This window comes from Periplaneta americana, chromosome 17, assembly GCF_040183065.1.
Source record: "Periplaneta americana isolate PAMFEO1 chromosome 17, P.americana_PAMFEO1_priV1, whole genome shotgun sequence".
Taxonomy (NCBI): Eukaryota; Metazoa; Arthropoda; class Insecta; order Blattodea; family Blattidae; genus Periplaneta; species Periplaneta americana.
In genome coordinates, this window is record NC_091133.1 from 4497619 (window position 1) to 4521209 (window position 23591).

General features: G+C 37.6%; 2 protein-coding genes across 4 annotated transcripts in view; both read left to right on the top strand.

Moving 5' to 3' along the window:
- Positions 1 to 3082, top strand: part of LOC138693306 (zinc finger protein 665-like) — a 54958-nt gene extending 51876 nt beyond the window's left edge. For both annotated transcript variants that reach the window (XM_069817180.1, XM_069817179.1), the window contains exon 5: positions 588 to 3082. In XM_069817180.1, coding sequence (XP_069673281.1) covers positions 588 to 1968 — 1381 coding nt within the window. In that variant the 3' untranslated portion in view covers positions 1969 to 3082. The remainder of the gene's footprint in view (positions 1 to 587) is intronic.
- Positions 3083 to 11511: 8429 nt separating this feature from the next.
- LOC138692717 (zinc finger protein ZFP2-like) overlaps positions 11512 to 23591 on the top strand; it is a 35056-nt gene continuing 22976 nt past the window's right edge. Inside the window, exons 1-3 of one of the 2 annotated variants that reach the window (XM_069815892.1) lie at positions 11512 to 11631; positions 20376 to 20473; positions 23392 to 23511. In XM_069815892.1, coding sequence (XP_069671993.1) covers positions 20381 to 20473; positions 23392 to 23511 — 213 coding nt within the window. In that variant the 5' untranslated portion in view covers positions 11512 to 11631; positions 20376 to 20380. Of the gene's footprint in view, positions 11632 to 15227; positions 15384 to 20375; positions 20474 to 23391; positions 23512 to 23591 lie in introns of those variants that run through there. The other variant, XM_069815893.1, reaches the window with a different exon arrangement.

Genomic DNA, 23591 nt, shown 5'->3' on the forward strand with positions numbered 1-23591 from the left:
TCTTCATGATACTATAAAACATTCTTTGCGATCGTCATTTGTTTCCCACATAGATAGTCAACTGAAAATTGCGACTCCGTTCAAACGTTTTGGTGAAGGGAACATTAGTGAAATAGAATTTTAGTAAGTCAATTAATATTTTGATTTATTAGAGTACTTTATTTCTTCTGAGCTTTATATACTTTCTTCCATTTTTATCATCTCCCTAGCATTTGTTTTTTTGTTTGTCAACATTTGAAACTGAAAATTATTTACGGTACTAGGCCTATGAAACAGGCTCTGCGATCGTCATTTGTTTACCTCATAGACAATCAACTGAAAATGGCTGTTCCATTCAAATGTTTTGGTGAAGCTAACATGAGTGAAGTAGAATTTTTAATAAGTCAGTTGATATTTTATTGTATTAGTGTAATTTATTACTTCTAATCTTTATATACTTTCTTCTAAACGTGTAATAGTGAATTAAATTCCACTCGAGTTTTGATTTTCTCTAGATAAATGTGTTCGTGTTCCACTCACAGATTTATGCATAGAATCAAAACGTTTAGTGACATTACTGTTGATATAATGATACATTTTCATTACAGCATTGCGGATAATATTAAGAAGACTGAGTCATCATGGTGCGACGGGATTGCCAGTGACGAACAGAAAGTAACTCACAGTGGCAGCTACGGACTTGTCGCTTCAGTTAATGGCGTCATAAGCCATGAATCTGTCAAATGTAATATATGTAACAAGGTTTTTGTAACGCTGCAATCTCTAAAACGTCATGTCCGAATTCATACATTCAAAAAGTCATTGCAGTGCTTTGTCTGTGGGAAGAGTTTCTCGGAATTCGCACAACTAACAAAACACTCCCTCATACATACAGGCAAAAGGCCATTCAAATGCGATGTCTGTGGAAAATGTTTCTCGCAAGCGAGAAACTTAAAACAACATACACGTTTACATACAGGCGAAAGACCATTCAAATGCGATATCTGTGGAAAGTGTTTCTCGCAATCGGGAAAATTAACAGAACATTCACGCTTACACACCGGCGAAAGGCCATTCAAATGTGATTTCTGTGGAAAGTGTTTCGCGCAATCAGGAGATTTAAAAAAACATGAACGTTTACACACAGGCGAAAAGCCATTCAAATGCGATATCTGTGGAAAGTGTTTCACTCAATCGGGAATATTGAAACAACATTTACGCTTACACACAGGCGAAAGGCCATTCATATGTAATGTCTGTGGAAAGTGTTTCTCTCAATCGGGAAACTTAAAAAAACATGCAGGTTTACACACAGGCAAGAGACAATTTAAATGCGAAGTGTGTGGTAAGTTGCTTTCGAGCATGGAGAGTCTCAAAGCACATACAAGCCTACATACAGGCGACAGGCAATTCCAATGCGATGTCTGTAATAAGTCTTTCATACGATCGTCGGATTTGAAGGCCCATGAACGGTTGCACACAGGCGAAAGGCCATTTGCATGCGATGTCTGTGGAAAGTCTTTTACAATCTTGTGCAATCTAAAGACCCATGAAAGGGTACACACAGGCGAAAGGCCATTTGTGTGTGGTGTCTGTGGTAAGTCTTTCACCCAATCGTGTCAGTTAAAGAAACATGAACCCTTACACACTGGTGAAAGGCTATTAAATTGCGAAATCTGTGGAAAGAGTTTCGCGCGACCGGAAGAACATAGGTGCTTACACGCAAGGAAGAGACAGTTTAAATGCGCTGTATGCGGAAAAAGTTTTTCTAATGGTGCAAGTCTCGGAAGACATACACGCGTCCACACAGGCGAGCGACCATTTAAGTGCAATGTATGTGGAAAGTGTTTTACAGAATCTGGACATCTTAAAAATCATGAATTCCTTCACACTGGCGAAAGGCCTTTCAAATGTAATTTCTGCGGAAAATGTTTCGCGCTTAAGGATCGACTAAGAGTGCATATACGCGTACATGCAGGCCAGAGATAAATTATATGAATTATTTAAGACTTGTGACTTTCCCGGCGTTGGATAATGAGTAATACTTCCCGGTTTCTCAGCTACGTAAGTTTAGTGTTGTTGACTCGGAGCTTCCGATGACTATCTCCGCCTTCTTCAGGTCTGAAGTGCTGAGGGGCCATGTTCCTGCATCAGCAGAGACTGAGGTCTGCAGCTGAGTACAGCTTGGCAACCTGTTTTCAGCCAGAACACGACAGGAGGATGTCTGCAGTGGGAATGCCGACAGGCTATTTATATACCGGCCACGACTTTCAATCCTTGAATGAACTCATCCGGCTGAGAACCTGAGAAGAATTATTCTATGTGAATTGTGTGTGTAGTAATACATGTGTGCAAAGTTTGTGGAAAGTGAACCTTGACCACTAGATATCTTGCAGTGCATTCTAGAATGTTATCCTTTGAAATACATTAGGGAATACCTTTAATTTTAATGTGAGTAATTTGTTGAGTATTGTAAAGTTCGGCCATGATTTGTTGCTGTACGATCAACTAAAATAATGTTTACATCGCATATATTATTAGACTTGAAGATATTAACAATACAAATTTACTTTAAATGTTCGAGCGAATTCTACATAAAATTCCATACATTTTTCTCCAACTATTTTAATAAATAGGTCCAATTTCTGGAAGAATAATTACAGTCCTGTATCATTAAAATTGTGTATGAGTTTATGTTTTTGCTTATGTTGTTTTTATATGCACTGATTTTAGTGTATTTGAGCACAGATCCTTTAATATGTTTTTCTTATTTTATCAAAGTTCGTTACAGGTCAGTAAGTATATATATGACATAAGGTCGACCTGGTTGGCGAGTTGGTATAGCGCTGGCCTTCTATGTCCAAGGTTGCGGGTTCGGTCCCGGGCCAGGTCGATGGCATTTAAGTGTGATTAAATGCGACAGGCTCATGTCAGTAGATTTACTGGCATGTAAAAGAACTCCTGTGGGACAAAATTCCGGCACATCCGGCGATGCTGATATAACCTCTCTGCAGTTGCGAGCGTCGTTAAATAAAACGTAACATTTAACATTTATGACATAAGATAATTAAGTAAATATAGTGTAATATTTTTTTTTTTCAAAGTATAGTGACGTCCATCAATAGGACTTTTAACAAAATTATGTAATTCTGCATGTTGGATAATTAATTCGAATAAAAGATTAAACATTTATTGACTGTCTCATCGGGCTTAAAGCAAATATATATTTTATTTACTTTATCTCATTCTAACCTTGTACCTAGTGTTTGGTAGAGGTTACTTTTACTAAATTGAGTCCTATTGTTGAGAAAAAGCGTTCACAAGTTCCGAGTTGCTGAAGTGCTGAGGGAAAAAGTCGTGCTATATGCAGTCTATACCGAACATAAATTGCGATAGATAAAATTTGAGGAAGAGTAGAAGTGACTTATTTTAAGAAGTCAGGCTCAATGAATCGATTATATCTTCTGACCTAAGAAGGTACAATTCCTTAAAATCTGTTGTGCCAATTGCAAATTCCAGAACACTTACGTTCGAGCAGATACTACAATATTATATTCTTGTGTTCAAATAAAAATTTACATAAAATCTTGACTATTGACAGGTTACTCCACATTCAAATGAACTTACAGTAGGGTTTACATTGCTAGAAAATCTACCAACATCACGGACTGAAATTCCAAGATTGTAGTGTTAATGAAGAACAGAATGAAAAGACAAATCAGTAGTACGAAGGGAGTATGATGGAACGAATGCGAAAATGCAGGGTCAGGTTGAAAGCAATTTCTAATCTTTCTTCCGCAGTTCACTTACAAATTGTCAAAGATTTAGTGAATGTTGCTCTACCGCCATTCTGATCCAGCTGATACAGTGATTTAGAAATAAACCGTAGTTCACTGTGTAAAGACATTAAATGAATTTCAAAATGTTTTCAACTATTTGAAAAGCAATTTATGAACACGTTTGTTTTTATATTGTGTAATATTTGTTGCGTCGGTATTTTATTTTTACTATCATAAACCAGATATTCAATGTTGTAAATTGCAACGATATTGGATATAAGTGCATTAAATATAATTGTGTTTTATGGTGTCTCATTGCACAAAATATTGAGATTGCTATAGGATTAGGCCTATAGTTTAAGAGCTTTCAATTGAATTTTGTCGCGCATACTTGTGTGATTATTATTATTATTATTATTATTATTATTATTACTACTACTACTACTATCATCACAGTATTATAATCGGTATTAGAGTTATTGTTTGTGGTACATTGTTAAAATAATAATAGTAATGATAAAGTAATAATATTATCATTTTTTTTATTTATTTACATTCTTGGAAGTCATTTTGCATAGAATTTGTATAGTAGAGCCATTCGAACAGCACGATAAGGACTGAATATTGCACATGTTTGGAATTGTGTAGAAGTTCTTGAGGTCGTTTATTTGAACTCGCATATTGGCTAATTTACAAGTTGGGGAAAGATATCCCCCCCCAAGTATCTCTTTGTTGCTGGCAGCAGCAGCAGTCCTGCTACAAACTGTGTAACGATAATGAGTTGTAGAAAAAATCTTTCTAACATAATATAAGTTACTGGCATGGCTCAGGCGGTAACGCGTTTGCTTGTTGATCCGGACTTTCGCTCGGACGTGGATTTGATTCCTGCTTGGGCTGATTACCTACTTGGGTTTTTCCTTAGGTTTTGTCTAAGCGTAAGGCGAATGTCAGGTAATCGATGGCAAATCCTCAGCCTCATCTCGACATTATCTCGCTATCATCAACGCAAAATAATCGAGTAGTTGGTATAACGTCGTTAAATAATCAAGTAAAAGAATACCGGTACATTACCTATATTTTTGTGTAGCAAAAGAAAAAAAGAGCGAAAGGAAGACTCTAATAATCCGTCGTTCGGTTAATAGGGTGGCGGATAATTGAGGTTCTAGCCAAGAGGTACGATCACACGTCGCTACTTTCGCAGCGCTGCAGTACAAAAAACTGCGCAACTCTTGTACTGCGACGTGTGAACAACGGTGCAACCCGAAATGTAGCGGCTGCCGAACCTGCTGCCCGCTACTTTTCCATGCTGCGCGCAACTTAAAAGTAGCGACGCGTGAACAGGGTTCTCAGGGTTGCAGCCGCAGCATTTTTGGTATCGGTTTTGTTGAATCTTTTGCTGCGGTTGCAACCTGTGTTACCACCCAAATGTGCCAATGACACTTTTATTAATTAATTCAAGATTAATGCAAGAATCAAAATGGATACTTTTATTGCTTGGATATATTTTAATGTTAAATGTGATGAAAATAGATTATTTGTAACAGTTATTAAATACACAACACAGTCTGAGTATAATTGGTGACGATATAATTCTTTTTTTTTTTTTAATTTTCCGTAGCGTAGTTCCAAACAGAAGGGTTGCCAACATTGATTACGTGAATATACTGTTGGTTATCATTTAAGTATATAGGCGTTTTTAGAAGCTTTATAGTAAAAATAATGTCAATTTCTGAATACTAGATACGACAGAAAAGCAAATAATAGATAAGGAAGCTTTCGCATGAGTTCCTTAATAATGCAAACATAACCACAAAATGTATGTTGAGAAGTCAACACGGAGATGGAAACCTACAGCATGACTGCGGCTGCAAAAGTGGCGCCTTGTGTGTGAACCAACGAGTTAGAAAGAGAAGACTATAGAGTGGCCATGTTGTCCTGTACAGCGCTCTTTGCGGTGCCACCGCGAAACACGGCAGATCTGAGCTAAGCGCCCACCTTTGTAAAAATTCGTCTGCTTACAATGTTGTATAACGGAGGTAAGAAGCACAAAAAAACGAAGAAAAAACATGCCTGTTGTGTGTGCTGCATATAACTGCAATGTCAAAAGGAAAAAGACAACTGATATATCATATTTCATGTAAATTTTATGAAGTTAAGTCCATACTTTTGTTAATTAGCAGCATTTTTTTTTTCATGCATAAATGTGTAACAACGCCCGGCATAAACAAAATAAATGGTTCACTGGTAATGTACTTAAACTAAATGCGGATAAAACCAATACAATTCCGTTTCGAACCCAGTGAAAAACAAATAGCAATACAATATTAAAACTGTATTTCGACACCGGCATCCTTTATTTCTGCTCCTTCTGTCCTTCCTGCTTATACAAGAAGACGATGAGCTGTAGCTTATAAGAAGTAGGCCTATTTCGAAGACAAACGATTAATCAAATAAATGGTTCACTAGTAATAAAGTTGAACTAAATACGGATGAAACCGCTACAATTCCGTTTCAAACCTAGTAGAGCAATCAAATATTAAAATTGTATTTCGACACTCGCATCGAAAATAACGCAAAACTCTGGGGTAGGTCGTATTGTTGTTAGTATTTTGACTGGAAGGACATGAAAGAACATAATTGAGCACCCACGTGCAATAATGGGGTAAGTATGAATATATTTCGTAACTACTTACCCCATGCAAATCAAGATTTCAGGTATAACTCCCTGTAAAGTTGATTTGAATAATTTCGAGGGAAAAATTGTTCCGGAGCCGGGTATCGAACCCGGGACCTTTGGTTTAACGTACCAACGCTCTACCACTGAGCTACCCGGGAACTCTAACCGACACCGATCCATTATTGTACGTGGGTGCTCAATTATACACTAATAATTATCTGTGGTGCCACAGCCTTTGAAAGGCTCAGACAGACCAGCCGGCTGTTGGCCTCACGTTCAAATTTCGATAATAATTATACTTTACTGTAACAAAAAAACTGAAAGCGTGTTTTGTCATGTTTCACCCACGTTACAAGTTGGAGGTAAAGATTGTTTACTACAGATAGGGCCTACTTTCATTCTATATATATGGTATAGTAAATAGTTTTGCAACATGTAGAGACTGGGAAAACAATTTAATAAAATTATCCGAATCATACTCGTTCATTTTATAGGCAATCTTGCAGGTCGCATTTAAAAGAACCTAGGAATATTAACATTTTCTTCAGTATATTTGCTAGGACTTCTTGTCATACTACATGACAATTTTGCTTAGGTTATTCTTTTAAGCATTCCTTCTAGGAATAGCTCAAGTGTTTTAAATTTAGCGTACAAAAGTTTAGATTAAGTTCCTAGCACGTATTTGACGAAATACTAGGTTTTTCCACTTCAATTTAACTGATTTATGCAAACGAAATTAAGACAGCTGACGATTCTAATGTCAGTTATCACCACGCCCACTTTGTTTTGGGCGCATAAGTTCATTACCGACCGTCGTTCAATTTTCTTCAAACATGGCGGCGCAATGACCACTCTATATCTTTCTCTTTCTAACTCGTTGGTGTGAACAGACTCGCAACCTCCAGTTGCAACTTTTGCTGCACTCGGGTTGCGCAGCACGAAAAGTAGCGTGCAGCGCGCTACTTTTGGCTTACGTGTGAACACGACACGCAACTTTTGCAGGTGCAATACAAAAGTAGCGCTGCAAAAGTAGCGACGTGTGACCGTACCTTAAGCTAGTAAAGCACCAAAGTTCTGTTGCACGTACTTCCAGTACCACAAGACAAGCAAGCTGCCGGGGGATCAAGAGTACGATGCGTGACGCACTGATCCTGGGAAGGAATCGACGATCACGCAGTGCAAGTCATCTGTCGAGACTAAGGCTCTGCGACATTAATGAAGATCATAAATACATACAAATAAAGTTGAAATTGAGAACTGAGGCAAGCAGAATAGTCAATAACTTGAACTAGTATTCAGAAACATCCAGATTTTCCTCTTCCCTCCAGAATGTAAATTTCCCCTTGGAACACTTCCTTAAAACCTACTGATTTAGCGGGAAATCGACGATGTTGGTGACACTGTTTCAAGCTAATTTTACATGGCAGCAATGCAGCATTGACCTCGCTGCTTGGCGTGAGACTAGAGCAATGGAGTTTGATGCTAATCCAAAAGTGTATCTGCACGGTTCAACTTCTCTTTCAACTTTAATAAGCATGCATTGCAGTGAACGAAAAGCGCAGTGGCGACGCTGGGATTTGCGAGCCCCTAGCCAGACCTAGGCGCTATTAACTCAATTGAGTCGCTACATATTTCCCATTAACTCCTCACTCCACCTTCCCAGCTGAGACGAGTCGACCGGCAGTTAAGCACTGCTCAATGACGGAGTGCATCATAGCTTTCACGAACTTTCGCTCTCCCTGATCACCTGAAATCCATCACTAATGCACAGTGTCCACTGTTTGCTTATAAGCATAAAGGGCATGGAAGGGAATTTCCACTCCACTTCTTTATTGTACCCAGGGCTGCCCTAGGCAAAATTCAAGACCTCGTATCTTTTTTTTTTATTTATTTTTTTTTTATTATTGGGTTATTTTACGACGCTGTATCAACATCTAGGTTATTTAGCGTCTGAATCAAATGAAGGTGATAATGCCGGTGAAATGAGTCCGGTGTCCAGCACCGAAAGTTACCCAGCATTTGCTCGTATTGGGTTGAGGGAAAACCCCGGAAAAAACCTCAACCAGGTAACTTGCCCCGACCGGGATTCGAACCCGGGCCACCTGGTTTCGCGGCCAGACGCGCTGACCGTTACTCCACAGGTGTGGACTACCTCGTATCAATATAATAATAATAATAATAATACTTACTGGCTTTTAAGGAACCCGGAGGTTCATTGCCGCCCTCACATAAGCCCGCCATTGGTCCCTATCCTGAGCAAGATTAATCCAGTCTCTACCATCATATCCCACCTCCCTCAATTCCATTTTAATATTATCTTCCCACCTACGTCTCGGCCTCCCCAAAGGTCTTTTTCCTTCCGGCTTCCCAACTAACACTCTATATGCAATTCTGGATTCGCCCATACGTGCTACATGTCCTGCCCATCTCAAACATCTGGATTTTATGTTCCTAATAATGTCATGTGAAGAATACGATGCGTGTAGCTCTCCGTTGTGTAACTTTCTCCATTCTCCTGTAACTTTATCCCTCTTAGCCCCAAATATTTTCCTGCTCACTGTATTATAGAGGGCTTAGAGTCAGCGCCAACTCCAAAAATCGACTTTTGAGTTAAAGGTTCGGCGCCGGGTGGCGCTAGCTCTGTTGTCAGCCCTAGTTTCAGGATCTCTATTCGAGCGAATGCAAAAGGTTTTTAAAATAACCCATTACATAAGAATGCATTGTAGAGTACTTTGTCGCAATATTTTACTTACTTAAAAAAGCAACATTACTACATCAACAAATTGTGAACTATAATACACCCCTGAATAATAAATATAATAATTAACTGAAAACTGGAACATTGTGCCGGCTTCAAGCAAAGTACGCAAAAAAGAAGTACAGCTTCGCAAAAATAAACACTTTTATGGCATTGTAAAGCACCGGTACGCATTGATATGAAATTATGTTTTTTATACACAGGAAAGAATGTAATATAATAAAGGAGACATTTTATTTTCACCAATAGTTTTTATCTACTATTTACCCATTTGTTGCAGTTGTAACTGGTTTATACGTAATTCAGGGGGAACAAGCAATATTAATGCAACTCAGACTTACAAATTAAGCTTCGATATTATGTATATCTATGATAATGCAAGTTTTGATCTTTTGAATTCTAGTTTATTTTGTGTTTTGTAAAATTAAAACAATTTGGTAGTACTGTATTAAGTTGTTGTATGTTACTTATTCGAAAATATTAAATTAACGACTTTTTCCAGGATAGCAATTACTTTCTCATATGCTTGATCAGAAATCTCTTATGATGTTGAAACGTAATAAAATTGTAATTCAGATTAACAAAGCAGCATTATACTGTATTTTTGTTACTGAAATAACTTTTTCATTAATTACAACAGAATTTATATTATTAAAAATAAAATAATTAATAATTAAACGTGTACATTTAATGAAGTAGAAGCTAGGTGCTTGGGTTCAATTAGGGGTTCACAATTAGCACTTGCATATAGCAAATTTTTTAACCGGCACAGAGATTGAAAAATGTTCAGATGTAGAAAGTCTATGATGATCATCACAAGATAATCATTTTCTAATTCCTTACTGTCGCTCTAGAGGATCCTGGTTAAATTTTTTTTTCTGTCAGAATATATTTAAATCTGCTATCCCACAAGAATGAATAGACCTATATTTCGTGAGTGCTCTGAATTGTCACTCTAAATAATTCAAGGGTTCTTTCTTAGGCAGAAGTGTTCTTTATGTTGCCAATTACGTTTAATATATTTTCTAAAATCGTGTAATGCTAGAATCCTTTGTACAAGGCAGAAGGGGAGTCTTTGAGCGTATCTGCAAGGCCGTTCATTCACCTTGTATATTCTTTTGTATTTTCACTTCCCTCGAACTCATCACAGGCTGTAAAAAGTGTATCAATTTTGAAAAACTCGCACAAAACAGCTGAAATGCTGGTCTGGCGGTCATTCACTGGAAGAGATTACGAGCCACCGGCGTAGCTCTGTCGGCTAAGGAGCTTGCCTGCCGATCCGGAATTGCGTTCGGGCGCGGGTTCGATTCCCGCTTGGGCTGATTACCTGGTTGGGTTTTTCCGAGGTTTTCCCCGACCGCAAGGCAAATTTCAGGTAATCTATGGCGAATCCTCGGCCTCATCTCGCCAAATGCCATCTCGCTAAGACCAATCCCATAGACGCTAAATAACGTCGTAGTTGATATAGCTTCGTTAAATAACCCAGTAAAAGAAAAAGAGATTACGGTCAAAGTAACTAGACAATTTTGGACATCCAAGTGTGGAGTAATGGCACATACATGCACACAAGCGCAAGATCAGCTAAGATGTTCTTCTGATTTTCGGGTATCACGTCCAATTTTTTTTTATTTGGTTATTTAACGATGTTGTATAAAGTACTAGGTTATTTAGCGTCGATGGAATTGGTCATAGCCAGATGGTATTTGGTAAGGGAGGATTGTTATGAGAAAGGATTGGGTGGAGATTTTTTTTTTATTTTTTAAGGTATCAAGACAAGTTCCGGGAAATATGTGTTATGGCATCCGGTTTTGGTCACCAGTTCTTCCGTAGAAGTTCTACCTCCTTACTGTCAATAATAAATTTATCGGCTCTTACTATCAAAACCGCAAAAAAATGGATGTTACAGATAAACGAGCATGTAGTTTTCTGTCTCCGTGGAAATACTCTACACCACTTCTGAAAAATACCCTAGTCTTTGAGTGGAAAAAGAAAAGCCTTACTTCCTCTCAGATTATATAATCGGATTACACCAAGAACAAAACAATTAGGCATATTACTACTCGCTCACATAAACGGCATAATAAAAATCAACCTGAACATCGCAAGAAATATATGTTTAATTCCATACCAGAGCGAGTTCTATCTGTTTTGTCGACAGTATTAAGAGGAAAACTGGAATCTAAAAACGATTGCCACTCCAATGTTTATCTCAGTTGCCGTGGCAACACTAGGGGGTTTAAGTCCCATTAGATCCTTGCCGAGTTAACACACTTTCTATTCTAAACGTTGTGCTATCAGTACAGTAGGCACAGCTGACACGATCGTAGAGATAGCTGTTCAGCGCATATTGGAATGTTATGTTTGTGTAAGTTGTGGACGGCGAAGACGTAATGAATAGCATGAAGTCTGGTTCGATTTCATATTATTACGTCGTAACGGTAAGTCTTCGCCCATGAATATTATTATTTTTTTTTGCCTTCAATGTAGTTCTGCAGGGGAATTACCCTAATTATGATTCCAGTTATAAAATCAGAACCATTAAGAATTTTGACTTTACACAAATTCACTCTTGATAATTCGAAGGGAAATTTGTTACACAACAAGCAATGCACCATTTGCTTTATATAAATACATATTTTTATTTGTAACCCATATAACTTAACACATATTTTTTTTTTATTTTCCAGTGACTTTCAAAAAAAAAAAATTATAATAGTTTTTGCAGTGTAATAGTGAACTTCTCTTTTAGTAGGGATTACTTGATACACTTTTTTTTCGTCATCATTTCAGTCGCACACAATACACACGCATTGTCTAGCGGTCTTCGTGTCCAGTCAACAGCATCAATCTCCTCTACCAACGTCACAAGAAATAATCAATCCCACTCTCACTTCTCCGATCTTCACTTGTCATCGTACGTTTCCAGGGTGTCAGCCAAGTGCTCGTTGTCTCGCGGTTTCTTGCTCTGGTTCGGTTTCTTACGCTTGTGGAGTTTCGTCTTCTTGGGTCTACGATCTTCCATGGAGCGGATTCCCTGTTTCTCCAGATATTCCTCTATCTTCAGGTTATCCGTGCTCTCCACTACCACAGAACGCCAAAGTTTCTGGAACTCATCGTCCACAGGCAGAGCTGCTGTCTTGTTTGTGAAGAACACAATCTTCTTCTTGTCAATCGGTCGCGAGATGTATAATGATCTCATTCTGCAAAGCCTTGAGGGTTCTATTACAATGTGGCAAAGATTCCTGAACGTCTTCCAACAGAATTCCCTCAAGACTCTTCAAGTCTTGTTGTGTCAACAAACGCAGTTGATCCCGGTATTAGGCCAATAGTTTGAATTTTAAATATAAAATATTTCCTCCAAAGCCAGTGTTTGAGGAAATGTCCCCATAACACTGGCAGCATTCCCACGCTGGATAGCAATAGCGATTCTTTGTCTCAAGAAGTCAGTCGACCTGGAATCTCCATTGAGCGCTTGCAACTTTTTCCCGATGTCTGAAACCAGCATTTTAGCCTCTGAGCACCAAGGTCCCAACGTCTCAACAGCAAAAATTATTCACAATTTTGTTTTATCAAGGTGGATATAGACTTCTATTTTGTATGATATATTTCACATTAGAGGCTATAACTTGCACTTTCATAAATGACAGAAATTTTGCATATCATTCAACACACTATTTGTGGTCAAGCAAGCTGTAGCCGGCAGTCCTCCTTGGAAATCTCATTTCCGCAGTTGTTAGGTGTTGAATATCTGAGTTTTGGACAGTCCAGGCCTCACTACCATACATGAGGACAGGTCTTGCTAGAACTTTATATGCTTTTAACCTGGTATGTTTTTGGGTTTTCGTGGTTGTGAAAGCTGGTTGATGGTTCTTAATGCTCCATTAAAATGTTGAATATTTTCAGTTATATCAGTAACAGGTAAATATGTCAAATTATAACCTAAATATTTAAATGAGTTTACCTGTTCTAACGTATGCAAATTTTACTCCTAATGGCTGTTTACCTTGGAACGCCATAATTTTTGTTTTGTTTGGGGAAATTTTCATATTGAAATTTTGTACTATTATATTCAAATGATATATAGAGTATTGCAGCTCGTCTTCATTTGTAGCAAAAAGAACCTGATCGTCTGCATATTATAATGTATCTAGAGTACAATTTGGGAAGAGCAGGATGTTTCCATGAATTGTTACTCGCCAATGTCTGATGATGGAGTTGATGTATATACCGGTATTGAATAAAAGTGGTGAGAGGGGGCATCCTTGACGAACTCCACAGTTTATCGGTCTCCATTCGGTATGTTCTGATCCAATAGTAATTTTGATAATGTTGTGGTTATATAATTCGTAAATTGTTCTTATAATTGCGTTTGGAACTGAATCGTCTGCCAAAATTTGAATTGGTTATATCTCTTTCTAAGTTGGAGACAAATCTATCCCAGTTTTCTCTGTGTCTCTTTCTAGTTTCACGTTTTGCAGTGGCTTTCTTCCTATTATAGGGGCCTATTCTATTTTTGCTTCGAGAGTTCCTAATGCGATATATTTCTGGAAGGCTTCTCTTTTGTCTTGTATTGCTTTGGCTATTTCCTCGTCCAAGATTAGTAATCCTCTTTTCCGAAACCATTTCTGCCTGCTGTAATATTGTGGTGATATTGTTACATTCCGTTTTAATTATTAGGGAAGAAAAGTACTTGTTACTGGAAATGTACGTTTTATTTAAAATGACCCATATGTATGTCCGTAATTTAATTAGCGAGTTTTCGTACATTTCAGATCAGTGACAGGTTTTTTTCCTTCACACTTTTGGTCTGCCTTACATACAGATAGAAAGTGAGGGTAACTGTAGCAGAGGCCTAAGCTTACCGTTTGTTTATGTGGTTTTTCTGCTAACAACCGTACTGGAAGTACAACTTGTCGTGTTTGTATATTCAGTTGGTTTTAATACTGTATATTTATATTTTAGTAGTCCTTCTGGTTTTGTTTTGTTTTCATTGTAGTTTTCCAAGTTGACTGCAACAATAACAACAGTGGTATACGAGAGGAAATTAAACGTAGAATAAATATGGGCAGTGCCTGTTATTACTCAGTTGAAAAGATTTTATCATTCCATCTGCTCTAAAGAAATCTGAAAGTTGGAATTTATAAAACAGTTATAGTACCGGTTCTTCTGTATGGTTGTGAAACTTGAACTTGTACTTTGAGAGACAAACAGATGTTGAGGGTGTTTGAGAATAAAATGCTTATGAAAATATTTAAGGGTAAGAGAGATGAAGTTACAGGAGAATGGAGAAAGTTACACAATGCAGAACTGCTTGCATTTTCTTCTTCACCTGACAAAATTAGAAACATTAAACCCAGACGTTTGAGATAGGCAGGACATGTAGAACGTAAGGGCGAATCCAGAAATGCATATAGAGTGTTAGTTGGAAGGCCGGAGTGAATAAGATCTTTGGAGAGACCGAGACGTAGATGGGAGGATAATATTAAAGTAGATTTGAGAGAGGTGGGATATGATGGTAGGGACTGGATTAATCTTGCACAGGATTGGGACCGATGGCGGACTTACATGAGGGCGAAAATAAACCTCTGGATTCCTTAAAAGCCGCAAGTATGTAATAGTAATATGTGTTACAAGAGCGGTATGTTGAAGTTTTCATGTTCGAGGAAAAGTTTGAAAAAGCGAAACGTAGTTGAGCTTTTTTAATTTCTGAGAATTGAAAGAAAACATACCGCTCGTGTATCGTACATTATTTTGTGCGAAGATCGTTTATTATATACCTGAAAGGGGAATTTCTAATTAGTTGCAATGAAATCTCCATCTTGGTTTCTGCTCAATGACGGCAAATTTGCAAAACAAAAATATCTATCTTCAACATTGTTGCTTTAAAATGTTTTCTGTGTTTACCATACTCCAGCAGGCCGTGATATACGTCTTTTTTTCACCCAGTCTATGGAATCTTGTTGATTTTTTCACGGCTTCCTTAATGTTACTTGCATCACGAATCCAGTAACTTCAGTGGAGTCGTAGAATTTACTTAATTTTTGCAAATATTTAAAAACAATAATTAACAGTGCAATTTAGGTGAAATTGCAGTGCTAAGTTTCCAATTTATAATTATCACTGTATTGAACGTCTCTAAAAATAATATGTTAAAAGACTAAAGCACTAAAATCAATATGTCACTTAAGCGGTAAGAAGAGGGAAATTGTTATGTGTGTTAGGTTGGGAATACTGAATGTGGAATTTTAGACTTTCCGCGGATTGCTTTTGTGCAGAAACCAAGCAAATACGCACGATCTCGCAGAAATATGCTTTGCATATACTGTTTCTGATGAGTTTCGTAAGGACTAGTATCAGTGATGGTTACGTGTGGTGTATTCAGGCTTTTGATATACCTTGCTTTACAGTTTGTTTTAAGTAAATACCGATGAATTTTCATCTCTTACAAGCATGAAAACATTTATTTTTTGTGCAAACGACCTTAAAAAGTTGGCACTTGTACTAGTGTTGCTGTAACATCGTTGGTGAAACTTCGAAAAACGTAGAAATAAATTTCCAGATCACATTCTATGCATGCAGCGGTGGTACTGCACAGTTTGCACTTAAATTCTTAAAAGTTTCGAGAAGTTAGTGACGGCAAGAGTGTCATAAATGCCAAATTTTGGTACTGTCGTTCACACCAAAAATAAATATTTACATAGTTTTAACAAACGAAAATACGTCCGAATTGATGAGTTTCAGAAAGACGACATTTTTTTCTTTTCAAAATACTTACAAGTACCAGTACAGTTTTCTTCTTATATAATTTTACACTATGAGTTGTCTGTAGAAATAATACCCTCGCAGCAAATGTGCATTGGATATGGAACAGCACAACTAGTGTCTAGTGACGGGTCGTGCCAAGGCATTTCAGATAAAAGAGCAGGATATGTCGATAGATAAATTCGTGAGTATATTTTTAAAAGTTGACTGCAGTATTTAAGTGTAAAGCTTAGCTTCTATTGTAGCGAATTTTTTAATGTACCAATTGAAAATGCACACTTTCAATGGTGTTACATGTTATTACTGCAAAATGAAGGGGAAATATGATGTGGTGCAAAAAATATCGTGTTAATCGACAGAAACAAATTCGTGAAACAAAATAAGTGTGTATGTGTGTGTGTGTGTGTGTGTGTGTGCGTGCGTGGGTGCGTTTATGTGTGTGCTCGACCCCCTTGTGGTAAGAACACAGCAGCTATTCCACACACTCCTAAGCTCTGACTCCGAGAGTGGAGTAGTGTGGATTCCTGGCCATGTTGGAATTCCAGGGAATGAGGCCGCAGATGCTGCAGCCAAAGATGGTGCTATGAATGCCACATTGGTATATTGGCGCGAGAGGTGGCAGGACTTACAAAATCACTTGAAATATAGAATATGGTGGCAATGGGAAGGAGAATGGTCTGCACTAGAGGGAAATAAATTACAAAGTATAAAGATTACTGTCTGAGTTTGGGATTCATCTCAACAAGAGCATCACAACACGAAGAAGTTTTACTCACCCGATTGAGGATTGGCCACTGTCATCTGATACATGGCCGTCTCTTACGTGGCGAACCTCAACCAGAGTGTGATATGTGCCATATTCCCTTATGGTGGAACATTTTTTATTGTATTGCAGAAAATATGACCGTGTCCATCGGCAATATGGCATTTGGCCGACTCTATGTGACGCTCTTGGAAATGATTTTAATTGTACAAATATAGTTCTCAGAATCTTATACAATACTGAACTTGACAGGGTGATTTAGTTTTTTATTGACCTGTTTTACTTATCCTCCGGACCCTTTACATCCGGAGGTTACATTTGTTATTTAGTATATATATATATATATATATATATATATATATATTTAACAAATTTGGCATTCGGACCTTTTACATCTGAGTATTTTAGAAATGCGCCAGATAAGTTTTTTCTGGTTGTTTTATTAGCCTATTTTATTCTTTCTTTTTAAATACTGGGTAGGGTCTGAGACCTGCTCACTTTTATGATTTTTTATATATCACCTTGTTGAGACTGCATTTCTGTATCTCGTTTTAACCGTGACAACTCTTACTAGTTCTTTTAAGCATTGTGATTGTTGTATTGTGTCTCTGTTTTATGAAGGATTTTAGATAAGGGCGCAAATAGCCATAGTAGCTGACGTGCTGCCTTTTTAAACTCCACTAACTACCTACCTACCTAACTATATATATCTGTGTGTGTGTGTGTGTGTGCGTGCGTGCGTGCGTGCGTGCGCGCGCGCGCGCGCACGGAGCTTTCGTTTCAAAACTTCCCAGTCTAAATTCAATTGCATTTCAGATTTCACCCCCACCTCCAGCCACTCCCACTTTGAAATTTCAAATGGCACCCCTATATTTTTATACTTAAATATGAAAGAGCATTCAATTGTTTATACACATTCACTTATTTCACATATTTTGTTCTGGCAACCTCGATTGTTGTTAGTGTTGATTAGAGCTGAAGCTACAAATACCATTGAACATTCCTTGTAGTAGTTATATTCGTGTATTAAATTATTGTAAAATTATGTATACGCTTCAAGAGAGAACAGAAATCATATTTATTTATGGAGCTGAAAACCATTGTGCTCGTAGAATTGCTAGAGCTTTCAACGAGAGGAATTCTGAGAAAAACATAAGTCATAGATATGTGATAGATCTAATACGGAAGTCGACCTGGTTGGCTAGTTGGTATAGCGCTGACCTTCTATGCCCAAGGTTGCGGGTTCGATCCCGGGCCAGGTCAATGGGTCGATGGGTGTGCTTAAATGCGACAGGCTCATGTCAGTAGATATACTGGCATGTAAAAGAACTCCTGCGGGACAAAATTCCGGCACATCCGACGACGCTGATATAACCTCTGCAGTTGCGAGCGTCGTTAAGTAAAAAAAAAAACATAATCTAATATGGAAATTTGAAGAAACTGGTTCTGTGTGCAATAAAGCAAATGGCCAGTTTAGAAAACTCGATGAAACTTCGCAGATTGGACACTAGGTTATTTCATTAATGAACCCAACACCTCCATTCCAACAGTAGCTGCTGTAACAAACATTTCGATTGGTTTCATACATGAAGTGCTGAAAATGAACAAATTTTTCCCCTACAAAATACAAAATCAGCAACAGCTCAGCAAAGATGATTTCGATAGAAGAGTAGAATTTTGTGACCAGATGTCTCAGAGAATTGAAGATGATCCAAATTTGACACAATATTTGCTTTAGTGATGGCATTTGTGCTTAAATGCGACAGGCTCATGTCAGTAGATTTACTGGCATGTAAAAGAACTCCTGCAGGACAAAATTCCAGCACATCCGGCGATGCTGATATAACCTCTGCAGTTGCGAGCGTCGTTAAATGAAAAAAAAACGTAAACTAATACGGAAATTTGAAGAAACTGGTTCTGTGTGCAATAAAGCAAATGGCCAGTTTTCTTTTTTCTCAAATGGGTTTGTCAACAAACACAATTGTAGGTACTGGGACATTGAAAATCCTCGTGTGTAGCGTGAAGAGAATACCGTACCCAGTTTCCTTAGAAGATCAATGTGTGGGCTGGAATTTTTGGGGATGACTTTCAGTGAAATAAACCTGACTGGAGAATTGTTTCTGAACATATTGGAAAATGTAATTGATCCACTTATCACACTGCCGCTAGAGAACCAAGTCAATGAAGGAAACCTGGTGTTGCACGAACAAAATTTGCATTTTCAACATGACGGAGTTCCCCCACACTATGCAGAATCTGTGCGACAATGGCTGGATAGAAGATTTCCTGGAAAATGAATTGGTAGGAGAGGTGCTGTGAAATCAGTTGTTTGTCTCAAGATGGCTGTCGCTGAAAGTTGTACCAGTTCTACGGGCATAAATAAATATAATTTATATTCTCTCTTGAAGGCCTGCACCATTTTACAATAATTCAATACACGAACACAACTATTACAAGAAATGTTCAATAGTATTTGTAGCTTCAGCTCTAATCAACAGTCGAGGTTACCAGGCAACAATATAAAACAAAATATGCGAAATAAATGAATGAGGTGTATAAACAATTGAATGCTCTTTCATACAAATCTAAAATATAGATAAGCCTGATGCCAGACTTTCCCCTCATTATCTAAATTGACGTCTTTTTTTGTTTGAATTGAATTCAGTTTAAATAGATATTCAGTCTTGGAAGTTTTGAAATGAAAGAGACCTATATATTTTTTTTATTGGGTTATTTTACGACGCTGTATCAACGTCTAGGTTATTTAGCGTCTGAATGATATGAAGATGATAATGCCGGTGAAATGAGTCCGGGGTCCAGCACCGAAAGTTACCCAGCATTTGCTCGTATTGGGTTGAGGGAAACCCCGGAAAAAACCTCAACCAGGTAACTTGACCCGACCGGGATTCGAACCCGGGGCACCTGGTTTCGCAGCCAGACGCGCTGACCATTACTCCACAGGTGTGGACAGCCCTATATATATATATATAATGGGGCGGGAATTATAGTGCTGACATTCACTTGTGTAATTTTTGCTCGATGCACCTGTCAATCTATCGCCTTACTAAGGTTTATTTTAATCATTGACGGAGGGCCTACCTTCACTAATCTATATCCTAGTCAAACCCTACCTAACCAATGTCTTAAGAAAAACAATTTGATTGTAATTACCATAATTGTCTAAAAATGAGCTTTTAACAATATATCTGCCTTGTGAAACAGTGAACAATGTTTGGGTTTATTAGTGAAATCATTGTTGTGGTAATATCATAGTTTAATTATCTCCTTTTGCTCTTAATTATTTTGCAGTTCAGAACATGTCAATATTTTGTCTAGTTTCTGTAGATGTATTAAAATGTTAACTGTAATGCAAGGGCGAAAGAAACTGATATCAGCAGATTGTGTCTCGTTTGGAATGGATCACTCTTTCCTACGTAGAGTTTACAATGTTGTGCATGTGTTTGTCACTGTGGAAATAACGATAAGATTTGAAATAGACAAAATTTGTAGCTAATTTCTTCATTTGACAATTACGATTGCAATTCAAAATTAATTAATGTATAGCCTGATGAACTTTTCTGTATTGCACAGATTCCTATTGAAGGCAAGCAGCTATATTAACAGCAACCGGGTAATTTTCTGTCACTGTTCTTTCAGTTGTAATGGATGTCATCAAGACGGAACCCGAGTTCGATCCTCTGGCAGTACAGCCATGTGGGGACGCTATTAGAGAAGAGGAAAATCCTTCGCCAGATGTAAGATCATTTTTATACCTCCTTGTGTAGTGTACCATTCCTATATTACTAATTATTTTTATTTATTTGGCTGCAGTGAATTACAAAGTTGAGTGACAGCATTGACCTCCGGTCATTTATAGTCCCGTCGCTCTAATTTCCGGCAGCCAATCACGTTGCAGGTCGGCTACATTTAAACATGTGCGTCTTGTGATTCGCTGATGAAGATGTTAAGCATTTCCTAAGGCTGGATAAATACTTAATATAATCGCCCGCCATTTTGGCTCTTTCGTTGGCGTTCGCAGAAAGCACATGAGGACGTTATTTGCCGCTCAATTATTTGCTGAATTACAGTGCGTTTGATTTATTATCATAGGAGCTACGTCATGATAATGTTTAACGGTGTGGCAAATAGATCCCGCGTCTTGTAGCTTGGCAACGAAAGAACAAAAATGGCGAACGATACTACCTACCTAGACTTTATAGAGCCTTGACTTCCTAAGACGTAAGCAAAAAGGAGGAGTCACGCCGGGAATAACAGCGTCGCGACTATAGCTATCATTCACTTATAAACGTATAATTTTACACATACATAGGTAGGTCTACTTCAAGGCTTATACACTTCCAGGTTCCCTCAGTAATGAGATCTTGGTTGGGGGGAATGCGGGGAGGAGGAAAGGAAATGACGTCACAAGTTTCCCGCTAAAGGTGGCATGTTGAAATAGTGACAACCATGTCAGGGCAGAGGCGTGCTGTTTGTATAAGAAAAATAAAAATGCGAATAACTTTTCTACTTTTTCTAAAGACGAAGAAATTCGCAAGCACTGAATTGTTGCTTGCAAGACACAAGGATATATTTAAACCGGAAGCAAGTAGAATATGTTCCCTCGATTTCAAAAGAGAATATTTTTAACTGGACTTTAGGGGCCAATTTCTTAAAATTCAACCAAAGAAGCTAAGAATCTTAAAACTAACACGTAAGTTACGTAGTTTCATAAATATCTTAAATTCATGACTATAACAATAGAGCTGCCATATTATTGCCAAAAGCCTTAACAGAACTTCCACACAAGTATCTTATTAGGCCTAAATAAAAAATGCCCGAAGAGATTAAATATTTCAAAACCAGAGTAAATACGATAAGGTTATTTTTAAAGTAAGTTCCTAGTTTGAAATGTCTCTATCTTCTGTACAGTTCCATATAGATACCGTTAATTAGGCTTTAGAAAGATTTTTTATATTCATTTCGTTGCTGTGATAAGTATGTGGGTAGGAACACAGAACAATTTTTTATTTAGGAGTTCGGATTGGCCTCGTTCAGTGCTATTACGCATGCAATAAACAAGCTGGTGAACAAATTTGAGGAAACTTGTACAGTAGGTTAGGTTTAGTTATTTTAGGCTTTTTCCTGCCTTGCATATACGAACAAGTGCATTTCCACAAAAAAAATCCCTTATAAATTCAATGATTTTCACTTCCGAAATCATTGGAACTACCTCAGCGCTAGTTTCACAGAGTCTTCCACAGTTTGAGTTGATTATGTTGTCCACAAATTCAAAGACAAATATCCACAACTCGATAATTTTACTTATGAATTTCAGACATAAACACAAGATAATTATTCACTACCATCCTGGATTCAGCACCTATCATGGCGGTTTAACTAATTTTTAACAGTTCTGGCTAAAGGATTTCCAGAATATTTCGTCTTCGTCCATCACATTTCACGGAGAAAACAGCATTCAACGGGATAAGAACACACGGAAAAGAACTATAGGATTTCTGTCGGCAGAAGTTCCCAATATTCTGTCTGATGTGTTTGAAGCAGTAGTGAAAAGACTTTTCATCAGACTGAAATATTTGAACTCCCTCACCTTACAGCTACAAAAACGGAAGAGGTTAGTTCTAACAGACGTCATTACAGAGGCCAGGCGCGTCTCCAAAAAGTACAGGAAAATAAAGCAGTAGAATGTATGTAGATAAAGTATTTTAATGTCTGTACTCAAGTTTTTAATTTTTAAAGCCTTAAAATAAGAATTCTCGTAACATTACAATTGAATTTTATTTACCCAGATTAGGTTGTTTGTGACAGTTGTGTATACGTACTCAGATTATTAACTTAAACGTTTTTATATAAAGTTCTAATGCTAATGGGTCTCGTATTTTACGAATCTGATGTCACATACTACCTCTACTAACGTTGCGTATTTAATAGCTATAACACTCTTTTTAACTGAGGAAATTACGGCTGTGACATACTTCATGATTTTGGTGTGTTGCTCGCAATGGAGAGGAATCTATATACGTCATACCCGAACTGTGTTCTGATTGGTTTATGAAAACTGTATAGAGTTTAAGGCCTTGGTTGTGCTTAAGGTTATGAATCTTACAGAGCTGTTTGTACAGTGCTGCCAACATAAGTCTACAGTGGCAAGTTTCCAGACTCAGCTGTCATGAAATGCACTGCACCTAGATTAAATGTTATGATGATGTGTCACAAATTAGTCATATTTCTCTCATTGCACTTGAGCGTCAATAGCATGTATTGGGATTTTTTTTTAGTCATAATCTACTTTATAAATTTACTTTTGGGGTAATGTTGAATGCCAAAATGAAATATCCAAATTGAATAAGAAAACATCGCAGTCATTGTAACGAAAATCTTTTATGTTATATAGGTGTAATGTGAAGTGGACCCCATTACAGATTTAGCTCCATTTTGTTCACGCTCATAACGAAGTACTACCTTCTCTCTGACATATTCTCCTTTTAAATATATTACCTATTTTTCCTTAAATTATTTTCATAATTGCTCGCCTGTGCTGCAAGTAGTATTGAAGCACTGGCATGCAGACCCAGAGTGCAACCTGTAACACTTGTGATCAGCTTCTGTCACATTGTAATATATTACTGAATCAGAATGTCTCTGTGTTCTGCAGGAAGGGAATTTATTGGATCTGCACGTGACTAGGATAAAGGAGGAATCCGTGGATGACAGCTACGATCACAATCCAGAGATAAAATTTGAAGATTTTCCCGTGGTGAAGTGTGAAGCCAAGGTGAGTGGAGCTCATTGGTGTGCTGGCTCTTCTTTCCATTGTTTAACTTGTATTCTGTTCTTCACAGCAACATTCTCAGT